The sequence below is a fragment of the Myxine glutinosa genome, chromosome 2, assembly GCF_964187855.1.
Source record: "Myxine glutinosa chromosome 2, kmMyxGlut1.1, whole genome shotgun sequence".
In the NCBI taxonomy this organism is placed as follows: Eukaryota; Metazoa; Chordata; class Myxini; order Myxiniformes; family Myxinidae; genus Myxine; species Myxine glutinosa.
This window is the reverse complement of record NC_136262.1, coordinates 38190448-38207031: the sequence shown is the minus strand read 5'-3', so window position 1 is coordinate 38207031 and position 16584 is coordinate 38190448. Positions and strand designations below refer to the sequence as shown.

The 16584-nt window shown below is 50.0% G+C and overlaps 1 protein-coding gene across 3 annotated transcripts in view; it reads right to left on the bottom strand.

The window, feature by feature from the left end:
* LOC137421859 (stromal membrane-associated protein 1-like) overlaps positions 1-15959 on the bottom strand; it is a 60852-nt gene extending 44893 nt beyond the window's left edge. For 2 of the 3 annotated variants that reach the window (XM_078773196.1, XM_078773198.1), the window contains exon 1: positions 4963-5296. In XM_078773196.1, coding sequence (XP_078629322.1) covers positions 4963-5104 — 142 coding nt within the window. In that variant the 5' untranslated portion in view covers positions 5105-5296. Of the gene's footprint in view, positions 1-4962; positions 5297-15733 lie in introns of those variants that run through there. The other variant, XM_078773197.1, reaches the window with a different exon arrangement.
* Between the last annotated feature and the right edge of the window lie 625 nt (positions 15960-16584).

The following is a 16584-nucleotide window of genomic DNA, read 5'->3' as shown; positions in this document are numbered from 1 at the left end:
CGGGGCCTGGGTGTGGCGGTGGACCTTGGCCCAATGGCAGGCCGTGCAGGCGTTGGCCCAGTCGCAGATGTTTCGTCGAAGGCCGTGCCAGACGAAACGCGCCGACACCAGCTTCTGAGAAGCTTTCCGGCCCGGGTGAGAAAGGCCGTGGATGGAGGCGAAGATGCGGCGCTGCCAGGAAACGGGCACGATGGGGCGAGGCTGGCCCTGGGAGACGTCGCAGAGCAGGACGGTGCCCACAAAGGGGATGTCGGCCAGGCGGAGGCCCGTGTCCGCCGCGCGGAGTGCCTGCACCGAGGCGTCGGTGGTCTGGTCGGCCGCCATGAGCGCGAAGTCCACGCCGAGGTAGACCGCGTTCGCGCTAGCCCGCGAAAGGCAGTCGGCCACGGCGTTGTCTTTGCCGGTGACGTGCTGGATGTCCGTGGTGAACTCCGACACGGCGGAGAGGTGGCGCTGCTGGCGGGCCGACCACGGCTCCGTGACCTTAGCCATTGCGTAGACCAACGGCTTGTGGTCGACGAAAGCCGTGAACGGGCGGCCCTCCAGGAGGTGTCGGAAATGGCGAACGGCCAGGAATAGCCCGAGCAGCTCGCGGTCGAACGTGCTGTAGTTTAACTCGTTCGGCCGGAGTTGCCAACTGAAAAAAGCGAGTGGCTGCCAAACCCCGTCCACCCATTGCTCATGGACGGCGCCCACTGCATAGTTGGAGGCGTCCGTAGTGAGGGCGATGGGCGCGTTGAGCACCGGGTGAGCCAGCAGCGTTGCGTCGGCGAGGGCCCGTTTGGCGCTGGCGAAGGCCGCGTCCATGGCCGCGGACCAAACAATGTCATGCTTGGCCGGCTTGCCCCCGGAGGGCCTCGTAAAGGGGCCGCATGAGCTGAGCAGCGCGGGGCACGAATCGGTGATAAAAATTCACCATGCCGAGGAACTCTTGGAGGGCCTTGATGGAACGGGGCCGCGGGAACGTGGTGATGGCCTCGACCTTGGTCAGCAGCGGCACGGCCCCGGTCTTGGTGATGCGGTGGCCCAAAAAGTCAACGGTCGTCGCGCCGAAGTGGCATTTGACCGGGTTGACAATTAAGCCATGCTCGCTGAGGCGACCGAACAGTGTTCGGAGGTGGAGGAGGTGTTCGGCGCGGGACGTGCTGGCGACGAGGATGTCGTCCAGATAGACGAAAAGAAACGGCAGGTCGCGCAGCACGCCGTCCATCAAGCGCTGGAACGCCTGGGCCGCGTTCTTGAGGCCAAACGGCATCCGCAAAAATTCGAACAGGCCGAACGGCGTGATGACGGCCGTCTTCGGGACGTCGGCCGCCCGGACAGGTACCTGGTGGTAGCCCCGTATCAGGTCAATTTTCGAAAAGATGACCCGTCCCGCCAAACGGGCGGAAAAGTCCTGAATATGCGGGATCGGGTACCTGTCGGGGGTGGTAGCGTCATTGAGACGGCGGTAGTCGCCACACGGGCGCCATCCACCCCCCGGCTTTGGCACGATGTGCAGTGGCGAGGCCCACGCACTATCGGAGCGCCGCACGATGCCGAGGTGCTCCAACGCGTCGAATTCGGCCTTCGCCACGGCGAGCTTGGCTGGGTCGAGGCGGTGGGCCCTGGCGTAGACCGGCGGGCCCGTAGTGGGTATGTGGTGCTCGATCCCGTGCCACACTGCGACGGCCGAAAACGTCGGCCGCGTGAGGGCCGGGAATTCCACGAGCAGGCGAGCGAACTCGTTCGTTGCCGGGAGGGCGCACGCCAGTTCGGTCGGCGCGGAGCTGCTCATTGTGCACGCCAGGGAGCTGAAGGTCTCGGCGTGGACAAGGCGACGTCGTTTGACGTCGACCAGCAGCCCGTGTGCGCAGAGGAAGTCGGCGCCCAGCAAAGCCACGGGGACGCTGGCGGTAACAAAAGTCCATTGAAAGCGCTGGCTGCCGAAGCAGAGGGTGACGACGCGTGGGCCGAAAGTGCGTATGGCCGAGCCATTAGCAGCGACCAAAGAGGGGCCGCAAACTGCGTCCAGCCTGTCCTGCTCGGAGGCGGGTATGACGCTCAGTTGGGCGCCGGTGTCGCACAGGAAACGCCGCCCAGACGCTTTGTCCCGAATAAACAGCAAGTTGCCCGAGTGGCCGGCGCTCATGGCTGGGAATGAACGCCGGCCCGGCCATTTCCCGACCTGCCGAAAGTGCACGGGGGCCGGCACGTCCGAGCCTTGTGTCCGAACCTGGCGTGGTAATAACACCACGCCCGGTCAGGTGGAGGCCCCGGCCGTCGTGTCGGAAGCGGGCGGTGCGGCGTGGCGGCCGCCAGTTGCACCGGCAGTTCGGCCTCCAACCGTGCAGGGCGCTCGGGCGTCGTGGGCGTCGCCTCGGACGGCGGCGGGCTCCAGGTAACCGCGCCGATGTGCTGGCCCGCCGAGGAGATCTTATCGGCTTCCCTGGCGAGGGCGCGGGAATCCGTGATCAACGTGCCAGCCAGGGCAAGGCGTACCGGGTGAGGCAGCTGGCGAAGGAACAGCTCGCGGAACAGAAAATCCGGAGAGTGCTCACCGAGCAACGAGAGCATATAGTCCATGCGCTCGGACGGGCGCGTGTCGCCGAGCTCGGGCAGGTCAAGCAGGCGCCGTGCGCGTGTGCTGCCGGTGAGAGGGCGAAAGCGTCGAGGAGGAGTGTCTTCAGCGCGTCGTATTTGTCAGCAGCCGGCGGGTGCTGGAGGAGGCTCAAGGCGCGGGCCGCGGTGGCGGAACCGAGCGCCGCCACAACATGGTGGAAGCGGGTGTCGTCCGCGGTGATGCCTCGCAGGGCGAACTGAGAGTCCGCCTAAGCGAACCAAACAGCCGCGTGAGCCTCCCAGAAGGTAGGCAGTTTAAGCGTCACTGCCGTATCCATGTCGGTAGGTCACCAATGAAGGAGCTGGGCTCCAACGCGAGTTGAAAGAATTGACGCGACCAAAGATGGAAATTCGTCCGAGTAGGTTTAATAAATGTATCACACTCGGGTACTCTGAAAAGCCCGTTTATCGGGCAGCAATATATATACACATTTATGTCGGGAAGTTTGCCCGGCAAAAGCTATACCGGGCATGCCCGGGTATCAAAGGCGAGCCTTGGAAAGGCGAGTCTGGACCTGCCCGGGCGTGTTTGGCTGCGGCCTGGCAAGTCGAGGCTGGGCGTGCCCGGGCGCTCTGGACGAGCACTGGAAAGGCGAGAGCGGGCATGCCCGGACGCTCTGGGCGAGCCCTGGAAAGGCGATAGCGGGCATGCCCGGACGCTCTGGGCGAGCCCTGGAAAGGCGATAGCGGGCATGTCCGGACGCTCTGGGCGAGCCCTGGAAAGGCGATAGCGGGCATGCCCGGACGCTCTGGGCGAGCCCTGGAAAGGCGAGAGCGGGCATGCCCGGGAAAGACGAGACCGGGCGTGCCCGGGAGGTTCGGGCGTGCCCGGGAACAGTGAGTCCAGGCATGCCCGGGAGAGGCGCGTCTGGCCGTGTTCTGGCCGGTGCAAGGCGATTGTGTGCATCCAGCGGTAACCGCTACACAGGTAAGATAGATAGCAAGGTGTAGGAGGTGGGGGTTGGAGGATGATCAGATTCAGAAAAGTCTCGTTACTTTCATGGATTGGCAAAACTTTGATGTGTGAAACACCCGTTGTTGAGGACCTTCACTGACTAAACCCATGACGTCATTATTAGTCTGACTCCACCTACCGGAATTTTGATTTTCATGCATTTCAGACTGAACACATCGTCGAACCTGTCATATTCACAATCGCCTTGCCAGACATTTACATTGCTAAAACAAACTTCCGGGAGCATGCGAAGCAGCGTTTCGTTGCCTATACACCGCGTACAAAAAGGGAAGTTTTCCGAGGAACTCTGTTCCTTGGGTCCTTGCTAGTAGTAGTAGTAGCTATAAAGAACACCCTCGTGGAGTGGTTGTGTTCATGCATCTGACCCATTGTAGTCTTCACTCCTCCATTGTCACCCACACATGGACATCTATCTATCTCTAAGGCAAAGGGTTACCTCTGCACCACTATGTCGGACGTTCAGACAGCAGACACCTGACCTTAGTACACAAATGACAGCAACAATTGTGATTCTGTGGAAAGCAAAACTAGTCTCGAAAAAAGACGACACGCGGTGACGTGGCGGGGCAAAAACCACGTCATGACGTCATCGTCCTTGGTGCACGTCCTCTGATGCAGCGAAAGAAAAGAGGAAATGGCGACAAAGTGCACGTTTCGGGTCCGAAGGTTGGACGTCATGGTCGTTAAAGGACATCCAGAAGAGGTGTCGTTTGTTCGTACGAACGAGGTGTGAAAGTGACACACGTACCGTCACGTACCAGTGTTTAAATCCCACTGCACGGATTATACGGACCACACCTCAAGGTCTCCCAGTATCGGGGGAAAGCGCACCGGGACCACTGAATGATCCAGAGATCATGACCCGAGTTTGTGGACCTCACCTCGCATTGCCACCACATGATACTTACAGTCACCACATTGCACCTACACATCTGCAGCACCGCGTCTCGTGCGGTTAGCACCACTATTGGGTACTCAACTCACCTCCCGTACCAGGAACGAATCACGACTCCGCACCACTTCTAATCTTCTAATATCGAACACGCACCCATGCCTTCCTCTATATATCACCCACATTTCCAGCACCTGCAGACTGCAGCATAACCACACATTGTGGTCTCTCGATCCCAACCAGCTACCAAGTATGTACGCACCCAGAATATACAAAAGCAGTACACAACCTGCAACATGAACTCCCCAGGTACCAAACGACGCACCCGCATCCAGCACCCCCGACTAATCACAGTATCTTGCAACATGAATCACCATGTACCAAACCACGCACCCACCGTGTATCCTCGTGCACCACACCCCCTTGACTCCACTCCCTGTCCCCTATTTATGCCAACTACAAACTACACACCTTGCACCCGCACCTTCCGTACCTTTGGCCTCGCAATCAGCGCAGTACTTATTATCGTCTTCCCGCAAAAGGTGCGTTAATATGGCGTGCGCTTGTTCAAGCTTCTTCTTTGACTTCTCTCGCTCTGCCCGCGTTGCCATCCTCGGCTGTCGCTCTCCTTTCATCGGGCTTTTCCCTCTTTGTCAATTTGTTTATTTTCCCCGCGTCCTCTCTCGGGCACGACGCGTCCTTCGTGAGTGTCCCCGCACCGCGACAACCGCAATGCCGCGCCCGGGAACTCCGTTATAGGATCACCGTCCGGGAGGGGATCCCGTCACGGGCTCCCCCGATAATCCCATTTGTCAGTTCGTGCTCCTGGATCACCGCTCGTAGGACGAACGAACGTCCGACCCCGCACTTGGGAAGATAACACGAGGATACAAGGATAAATGGGATAAACGTCTGACCCCGCCCTTGGGAAGATAACACGAGGATACACGGATAAATGGGATAAACGTCCGACCCCGCACTTGGGAAGATAACACGAGCATACAAGGATAAATGGGATAAACGTCTGACCCCGCCCTTGGGAAGATAACACGACGATACAAGGATAAATGTCTGACCCCGCACTTGGGAAGATAACACGAGGATACAAGGATAAATGGGATAAACGTCCGACCCCGCACTTGGGAAGATAACACGAGGATACAAGGATAAATGGGATAAACGTCTGACCCCGCCCTTGGGAAGATAATACGAGGATACAAGGATAAATGGGATAAACGTCTGACCCCGCCCTTGGGAATTTAACACGAGGATACAAGGATAAATGGGATAAACGTCTGACCCCGCACTTGGGAAGATAACACGAGGATACAAGGATAAATGGGATAAACGTCTGACCCCGCCCTTGGGAAGATAATACGAGGATACAAGGATAAATGGGATAAACGTCTGACCCCGCCCTTGGGAATATAACACGAGGATACAAGGATAAATGGGATAAACGTCTGACCCCGCCCTAGGGAAGATAACACGAGGATACAAGGTTAAATGGGATAAACGTCCGACCCCGCCCTTGGGAAGATAACACGAGGATACAAGGATAAATGGGATAAACTTCTGACCCCGCCCTTGGGAAGATAACACGAGGATACAAGGATAAATGGGATAAACGTCTGACCCCGCCCTTGGGAAGATAACACGAGGATACAAGGATAAATGGGATAAACGTCTGACCCCGCCCTTGGGAAGATAACACGAGGATACAAGGATAAATGGGATAAACGTCCGACCCCGCCCTTGGGAAGATAATACGAGGATACAAGGATAAATGGGATAAACGTCTGACCCCGCCCTTGGGAAGATAACACGAGGATACAAGGATAAATGGGATAAACGTCCGACCCCGCCCTTGGGAAGATAATACGAGGATACAAGGATAAATGGGATAAACGTCTGACCCCACCCTTGGGAAGATAACACGAGGATACAAGGATAAATGGGATAAACGTCTGCCCCGCCCTTGGGAAGATAACACGAGGATACAAGGATAAATGGGATAAACGTCCGACCCCGCCCTTGGGAAGATAACACGAGGATACAAGGAGAAATGGGATAAAGGTCTGACCCCACCCTTGGGAAGATAACACGAGGATACAAGGATAAATGGGATAAAGGTCTGACCCCGCCCTTGGGAAGATAACACGAGGATACAAGGATAAATGGGATAAACGTCTGACCCCGCCCTTGGGAAGATAACACGAGGATACAAGGATAAATAGGATAAACGTCCGACCCCACCCTTGGGAAGATAATACGAGGATACAAGGATAAATGGGATAAACGTCCGACCCCGCCCTTGGGAAGATAACACGAGGAAACAAGGATAAATGGGATAAACGTCTGACCCCGCCTTTGGGAAGATAACACGAGGATACAAGGATAAATGGGATAAACGTCCGACCCCGCCCTTGGGAAGATAATACGAGGATACAAGGATAAATGGGATAAACGTCCGACCCGGCGCCTTGGGAAGATAATACGAGGATACAAGGATAAATGGGATAAACGTCTGACCCCGCCCTTGGGAAGATAACACGAGGATACAAGGATAAATGGGATAAATGTCTGACCCCGCCCTTGGGAAGATAACATGAGGATACACGGATACATGGGATAAACGCCCGACCCCGCCCTTGGGAAGATAATACGAGGATACAAGGATAAATGGGATAAACGTCCGACCCCGCCCTTGGGAAGATAATACGAGGATACAAGGATAAATGGGATAAACGTCCGACCCCGCCCTTGGGAAGATAACACGAGGATACAAGGATAAATGGGATAAACGTCCGACCCCGCCTTTGGGAAGATAACACGAGGATACAAGGATAATTGGGATGAATGTCGCACCCCGCACTTGTGAAGATAACACGAGGATACACGGATAAATGGGATAAACGTCCGACCCCGCCCTTGGGAAGATAACATGAGGATACAAGGATAATTGGGATGAATGTCGCACCCCACCCTTGTGAAGATAACACGAGGATACACGGATAAATGGGATAAACGTCTGACCCCGCCCTTGGGAAGATAATACGAGGATACACGGATAAATGGGATAAACGTCTGACCCCGCCCTTGGGAAGATAATACGAGGATACAAGGATAAATGGGATAAACGTCCGACCCCGCCCTTGGGAAGATAACACGAGGATACAAGGATAATTGGGATGAATGTCGCACCCCGCCCTTGGGAAGATAACACGAGGATACATGGATAAATGGGATGAACGTCTGACCCCGCACTTGGGAAGATAATACGAGGATACAAGGATAAATGGGATAAACGTCTAACCCCGCCCTTGGGAAGATAACACGAGGATACAAGGATAAATGGGATGAATGTTGCACCCCGCCCTTGGGAAGATAACACGAGGATACACAGATAAATGGGATAAATGTCTGACCCCGCCCTTGGGAAGATAACACGAGGATACACGGATAAATGGGATAAACGTCTGACCCCGCCCATGGGAAGATAACACGAGGATACAAGGATAAATGGGATGAACGTCCCACCCCGCCCTTGGGAAGATAACACGAGGACACAAGGATAATTGGGATGAATGTCGCACCCCGCCCTTGGGAAGATAATACAAGGATACACGGATAAATGGGATAAACGTCTGACCCCACCCTTGGGAAGATAACACGAGGATACACGGATAAATGGGATGAATGTCCCACCCCGCCCTTGGGAAGATAAGACGAGGATACAAGGATAAATGGGATGAATGTCCCACCTCGCCCTTGGGAAGATAATACGAGGATACACGGATAAATGTCCCACCCCGCCCTTGGGAAGATAACACGAGGATACACGGATAAATGGGATGAATGTCCCACCCCGCCCTTGGGATGGTTTTGTAGTTTTTGGGTTGGGGGAGTATGGGGAAGGGAATTTCATTTATTTGTCATTAACCCTTTCGTGGACTGGTAGGATGGCCAGAATTAGACTTCCTCGAGGTACCCACACTCCACTGCATCAGCACCACAGCCGCATCCTCAGCTAATTATGCTATCTGGAAGAGTTGTGCTGTCCATGAAAGAGGAAGAAGAAACACCCGTTGGTATCATTCGAAGGTATGACCGTGGGATTACTCAACATTGAAACCGGAATATAGACATGATACCTTGTACAGACATTTTCACGGCGAAGAGTATGTACGTGTATTATAAATGTGTGTGTGTGTACGTGTCGTGTGTATCATACATGCACGTGTTCATACGTACGTGTGTGTTCATGTGTATAAGTATTCGCGTGTGTATGCATGCATGTGTACAAGTGTGTGTGTGTGTGTGTGTGTGTGTGTGTGTGTGTGTGTGTGTGTGTGTGTGTGTGTGTGTGTGTGTATATGTGTGCACGTGTGTATGAATGCATGTGTACATGTGTATGAATGCATGTGTACATGTGTGCAAGTGTGCGCGTATGTACGCATGCATGTGTACATGTGTATAAGTGTGTGTGTGTGTGTGTGTGTGTGTGTGTGTGTGTGTGTGTGTGTGTGTGTGTGTGTGTGTGTGTGCATGTGTACAAGTGTGCGTGTATGTATGCATGCACATGATCATGTGTACGTGTGCATATGTGTGCATGCACGTGATCATGTGCACGTGCGTGCATATGTTGGAACCCATCTGTGGATCGGTCCCATCGGCCGATGGGTCTGCGCCATCTGCGGATGTGTTGTTCACCTTGAAGGAATGTGTATGCATCAATGGTGGATGAGTATGTTTATTTGAACCTAAAAATAAGCAATTGATGTCATAAATGTTTATAAAGCAGTCCGTGACATGTGGTTTGTCGATAACCGTTTGTCGATAAGATAAAAATAAGATAATATTTTTAGGTTCAAATAAACATACTCATCCACCATTGATGCATACACATTCCTTCAAGGTGAACAACACATCCGCAGATGGCGCAGACCCATCGGCCGATGGGTCTGCATTGTCATTTCTCGTGCATCCACAGATGGGTCACACCCATCGGCCGATGGGACCGATCCACAGATGGGTTCCAACACATACACGTGATCATGTGTATGTGTGTGTGTATGCACTATGCACATATTTTTGTGTTGTGTACATGTGTGTATGCGTGTTTTCATGTGTACATGCATGTACATATGTGTGCATGCACGTATTCAAGTCTGTGAATGTGTGTGTACATGCGTGCAACATATGTGTATACGTCATACATGTGCATGTACGTGTTTATGTATACATGTGTGTATATATGCGTGTGCATGTGTGTACATGTGCATGTATACATGTGTGTTCATGTGCGTGTATATACATGTGTGTTCATGTGTGTTCATGTGCGTGTATGCATGTGTATGGATGTGTTCATGTGTGTGTACATGTGTGTTCATGTGCATGTATGCATGTGTGTGTGCATGTGTTAATGTACGTGTATATGCATGTGTGTAAATGTGTGTTCATGTGCGTGTATGCATGTGTATGGATGTGTTCATGTGTGTTCATGTGCATGTATGCCTGTGTGTGCATGTGTTAATGTACGTGTATATGCATATGTGTAAATGTGTGTTCATGTGCGTGTATACATGTGTATGGATGTGTTCATGTGTGTTCATGTGCATGTATGCATGTGTGTGCATGTATGCATGTGTTCATGTGCGTGTATATGCATGTGTGTACATGTGTGTTCATGTGCGTTTATGCATGTGTATGGATGTGTTCATGTGTGTGTACATGTGTGTTCATGTGCATGTATGCATGTGTGTTCATGTGCGTGTATATGCATGTGTGTTCATGTGCGTTTATGCATGTGTATGGATGTGTTCATGTGTGTGTACATGTGTGTTCATGTGCGTTTATGCATGTGTATGGATGTGTTCATGTGTGTGTGTGCATGTAATATGCTTACGTTAGAACTGTGTATTTAATAAAGTGAGAGTTTTAAAAGCCAGAAATGTTTTGTTGTTTTTTTATCTGAACCGATTCAACAACAATCAAAATGGAGAGGATAAAAAAATCCTGATTTAATTAGAAAGTTAAACATAACGATGAATGATAAATGAACAAACAAAAAAAGAAATACAAGATTCAAATCCACAACGGCAGTTTCTTTTCGAGTCCTGTCTTGTCGCAATAAGAAACGTTCGCGCTTCCTTTTAACCTTCAAAATACCTTCGTTACGTCATAATGACGACATTCACACTCCCTCATTAATTCACACCTTCGGATCCCAAATTACCTTTGCATTGGTCCTCATAATAATGCTTAAACCGCTGGGATGATGACAGTAAAACACGGTACAGTGGCACCTTGAACACCAGGTTGTCACATTCATGCTATTTTCATCTTATTTATTCTTTTGATCCAAAATTTCGGAAGAAATGTCAAAATCACATCAAAGCCAACAATGTCATATCGACTCTACCTGTGGACCAGACACCTTGCCAGATTCGGTCCAGCTTGACTACCTGGAATAAGTCTGTAACCTGGAAACAGCCTTTCAACATTCTCTAACAGTGACGTCACACTCAGCAAGGTGTTACAGCATTAATTGTTTCCAATTTGATAATTGAGTCACCTGAAATGCACCTCAAGTAATTAATTTTTCCTTCTCATTTCGTGGTCGTCTTCTTCCTCTTCCTCCATCTCCACCTGACCTTCTCCATCTCTCTCTCAGCTACTGAGTTAATGAGTCAATGAGTTATGCAAGTTCAGCATTTGCGAGTAGTAGCCCTCGTGGAATGTCTTAATGGTGGTGTCTGGGAGTAGAAACTGCAGGTGTTGCTCGTGTAACCACGTGATTTGCCTTTGGGGACCCAGGTGAATATTTTTAGTATTTGAGAACACATTTTAGTCGGAAGGGTAAAGGTAAATGTGCATTTGTATGACAACGAGCAGGTGAGCTTGACAGATACATGCATTTTAGTGTTTGGTCCAGGATGCTTGTGTTTAAGGTGTGACCATGCGTTTTCTTTACCTTTGGGCCAAGGTGCACGTATATGATTATTACTTATTGGTCACCTGGACTTTAGTCCAGTGAGCATATGCGATCGAGCAGTGTCCATCAGCAAGCAAGCAAGTCAGTCAGTCTGAGTGAGTGAGTCAGTTTGAGTGAGTGAGTGAGTGAGTTGGTCTGAGTTAGTGGGTCTGAGTGATTCAGAGTGAATCAGTGTGAGTGAGTACGTCAGTGTGAGTGAGTAAGTCAGTGTGAGTGAGTAAGTCAGTGTGAGTGAGTCTGTCAGTGTGAGTGAGTCTGTCAGTGTGAGTGAGTCAGAGTGAGTGAGTCAGAGTGTGTGTCAGTGTGAGTGAGTCAGTGTGAGTGAATCTGAGTGAGTCTGAGTCAGTGTGAGTGAGTTTGAGTCAGTGTGAGTGAGTCAGTCGTGAGTGAGTCAGTCGTGAGTGAGTCAGTCGTGAGTGAGTCAGTCTGAGTGAGTGAGTCAGTGTGAATGAGTCAGTGAGTGGGTGTGTCAGTGTGAGTGAGTCAGTGTGAGTCGGTGTGAGTCTGAGTGAGTGAGTCTGAGTCAGTGTAAGTGAGTGAGTAAATCAGAGTGAGTCAGTCTGAGTGAGTCAGTCAGTCTGAGTGAGTGAATCAGTGTGAGTGAATCAATGTGAGTGAGTCTGAGTCAGTGTGAGTGAGTTTGAGTCAGTGTGAGTGAGTCAGTCGTGAGTGAGTCAGTCGTGAGTGAGTCAGTCGTGAGTGAGTCAGTCTGAGTGAGTGAGTCTGAGTGAGTGAGTCAGTGTGAATGAGTCAGTGAGTGGGTGTGTCAGTGTGAGTGAGTCAGTGTGAGTCGGTGTGAGTGAGTCTGAGTGAGTGAGTCTGAGTCAGTGTAAGTGAGTGAGTAAATCAGAGTGAGTCAGTCTGAGTGAGTCAGTCAGTCTGAGTGAGTGAATCAGTGTGAGTGAATCAATGTGAGTGAGTCTGAGTCAGTGTGAGTGAGTCAGAGTCAGTGTAAGTGAGGTTGAGTCAATCAGAGTGAGTCAATCTGAGTGAGTAAGTCTGAGTCAGTGTGAGTGAGTGGGTCAGAGTGAGTGAGTCAGAGTGAGTCTGAGCCTGAGTCTGAGTCTGAGTCTGAGTGAGTGGGTCAGAGTGAGTGAGTCTGAGTCTGAGTCAGTGTGAGTGAGTTTGAGTCAGTGAGTGAGTCAATCAGAGTGCGTGAGTGAGTCGGTCTGAATGAGTCAGTCATGAGTGAGTCAGTGAGTGAATCAGTCTGAGTGAGTGAGTCAGTGAGTGGGTGGGTCAGTGTGAGTGAGTCAGTGTAAGTGAGTTTGAGTCAGTCTGAGTGAGTGAGTCAGTGTGTGAGTGAGTCTGTGTGAGTGAGTTTGTGTGAGTGAGTTTGTGTGAGTGAGTCAGTCAGTGTGAGTGAGTCTGAGTCAGTGAGAGTCAGTCATGAGTGAGTCAATCAGAGTGAGTGAATGAGTAAGTGAGACTGAGTGAGTGAGACAGTAAACACTTCAGTCATGATCGCGTGAACCAAACACGATTTTGATGAAACTAAAAATGAGTGGGTCAGTGTGAGTAATGTCTTAATGTGGGGGGGGGGGGGGGGGGGTCTTACAAATAAGACCCCCCCCCATATATATATATGGTCTTACAAAGCTCCTTTGTGGTGGTGGTGATACCAAAGAGGACGTAGTCGGATGATATGTGTCAAAAGATCTGCAATGCTTCTGAGGGTTTGAGTCCTGGAGTGCACCATTCGTGCATCTGCTATTGGCGTCCAAAAGAGGTGGACCAGGTAGAGATCTTTTGCTTCTCCCAGGAAGTGGTGGACCACAATTCCGCCCATGACATACAACCTGTAGAGGAATAACATGATGAGTTTGAACTTGAGGAAGGAAGGTGCACGACCATTGTGACCAATATGGCCTCTGATGGTGCCTACCTTGCGGTGCTAGAAGCACATAACATACCTTGGTTTTGGCTAGGTTGAAGGTGACATGCAACTTTAGCTTATAGTCAGGTTCACTATGTAATTTCGTTGGAATTTTTGGGGGATTTGGAAAACTATATATTTTTGGAAACTATATTGTATAGTCAGTCAGAAAACCAATGTTGCTATTTGCACAGACTCCTGTATGGCGGCCATCTTGGATTTTCAAAATTGCCGCCGTATAACTAATTTTTCTCAATATCTCAGCTTCTAAATAACATAGAGCTTTGATTCTAACGGCTAAACATACATTTTCAAGGGCCCCGAATCCAATGGTAACAAGTTCGATAAGCTAGACATGACCATAGAGCTCCTAAGTGGCGGCCATCTTGGATTTTTCAAACTGGCCGCCGTAAAACTGATGTAACTCACCTTCTAAAGAGCACAGAGCTTTGATTCATCATTGAGTAAAGTCATCATCATCCTCATCATCGCTTTCGTTCATCACATCTTGAGAGTCCTCATCATTTTGGCACTGGATGTCACACTGACAAAGGTCTGTACAAGCCAAGTTGTTTGTTCTGCAGGAACATCTAGATGAAGAACAGTCTGTTTTGCACTGACATCTAACCATCCCAGTTGTGTCAGTTGATAGGATCTGGAGACCCCCTTGTTGATGACAAACTCCTCTGTTTTCTTCGTAAGCTGTGGTTTCGGCTTGTCACAGTGCAGCACATCTACATGGTATGGAGTGACCGATAGACTCTGTGCATCACCGATGATCAGAGGTTGCGCAACTGGTTCTCCAGGGACATCTGACTTCTGGTACACTGCAGTAATCGTTGCGTGAGTGGTTCCTTTCCCGTCAGGAGTATCCTCGGCAAAGTCCGTGTTGTCTGCAGCAAAGAACACAAAGGCTCCCCTTTTCAGGAATGGTGGCACGTACAGACCTTCAAACTGCCTGGTGTTTTCTACGACAGCATTGGCAAGAGCAGTTTCCATGAGGAGGGCGCGGACAATCGAAACACAGTAGCCGTGTGCATTGAGAAGTCCCATCAGCTTTTTGTTGCGTGTGTCATGATGGACAGTCAGAGCCAATCCCAGGACTTGGGGGTTTTCTCTTGAATGGGGTGGCCTGAATGTTGCGGATTCGCTGCTTGGTTTGTACTTCACATGTCTGTTGGATTTGAATCCATACATGATGTTCTGACTCACAGTGAGTGTTGATCTGTCAACAACACTGGTCCTCTTCTCAGTTTCCAGCTTGTCGACAGGCCCTACCATTACCCAGCGGATCATGGTGTATAGTTAATCCGGAACATCGTTGATATCGCTGGACACCTGTATGGTATTTGCTTCCTGGTCCTTCTTAATGAATTCTGCGATGCTCTTCCGTATCACTTGTGCTGCTTTGTAGATTGTTTTCATGTTGTTCTCGTCATCGCCATCACTTGTGATTGCAGAATGAACCATGCTTTCCTCACATGCATCTGGACAGTAGAGGATGGCCGATTTTCTTCGGTCTTTTTGGAGAACAGATGTCACGCTTGGCAACTCAATGACGATTCTTTCTTTCAGCCACTTTCTATTGAATGTAGGTACATGCTTTTCCAAGTGTTCTGTGCCAATCATTGACATAAGTGGTTTCAATGTCATCCATGGAGAGATAAGCTTGGTTTTGTGTTTTGACATCTATCAGGTTGATCATCTCAATCAGACTTGCCCGTTGCAGCAATAGTTCTTTGTCTGCGCTGCTTCTGTTTGCGCTAGGTCTGTCTCGTACTACATGGAACACATGTCTTCTCCAACAAGATTTGTGGTACCGAAGGTCAATTGCATGTGCATCACCTGGTGAGATACATGTGTTGAATCGTGTTTTCAATAATGCATCTTAGGACTTCTCTACAGCCTCTCTAAGCTCTTGACCAGCATTTTCAGTCCTAACCTGGTAGAGTAGTTGGCCATCATCTTTTTGGCAGAAGAAACACTGCTCTTTATCCAGTGGCACTGTACACGAGCGTGTGAACGGGGATGTTGTATCAGATGTTGATGAGCCTGGCTCGTCCATTTCTGTGCTTCATCTCTTCTGTCCGCGTTTTTTTGCAGTATAGTGTCCAGTTGTTACTGCATGCGCATGGCGGTCTCTGGCACGTTGTATCTCGCTCTTGTTAGTTGCACTGGAGTAACAAGTGCGATGCCAAACTGCCTTCTCTGGAGAGAGTGTTTCTTTTGTGCTGTTTTGGAGTCGTTTATGGACTTGAACGTAGATGCCATCATGCAAACTGGCCCTTTCTTCTATTGTCTTCAATAAATGTTGGTAGGAATCTATTCTGGGGTTTAACACCAAGGATCCTTTCTTGACATCATCAGCCTTGCATAAAATGCACTGCTTACAGTTCGTGGACTCCTGGGCTTGCCCCGCCCCTTCACCATCTTGTTGCATCTCACTCATAATGTGACATGTAGAACCTGCAAAGACAGCAAAGCAAAGGGAACCGTCACCGATATATACAACCACCACCACAGACATATTGATGTATAATAGGCTACAAATACACTACCACCATCACCACAATATCAGGTATATTGCTCAGTATATAAATAATACAAAAACACACGCTGTAAACTAATTATTTTCCTCAGCTGTACCCTGGGGATAAAACTTATTACTTTAGTAGCTTGTCCACCCGTAAACAGATTTTAAGTTCTCATGAACATTAGGAGTATCTGTGTGTTATTTGGCAGTATGCCACAAAGGCCCACAAAGGGCAAAATACTCGCAGTAGAATAGTATTTCTCATTACAGTCAACACAGTCAGGTTCAGCATGTCCAGATTTTAGATTTCGTTGGATTGTTTTTGGGATTTAGAAAAATCAAAGCTCCGTCTTATTTAGAAGATGAGATCCTGAGAAACATCAATTTTACGGCGGCCAGTTTGAAAAATCCAAGATGGCCGCCACATAGGAGCTCTATGGTCATGTCTAGCTTATCGAACTTGTTACCATTGGATTCGGGGCCCTTGAAAATGTATGTTTAGCCGTTAGAATCAAAGCTTTATGTTGTTTAGAAGCTGAGATATTGAGAAACATCAATTTTACGGCGGCCAGTTTGAAAAATCCAAGATGGCCGCCACATAGGAGCTCTATGGTCATGTCTAGCTTATCGAACTTGTTACCATTGGATTCGGGGCCCTTGAAAATGTATGTTTAGCCGTTAGAATCAAAGCTCTATGTTATTTAGAAGC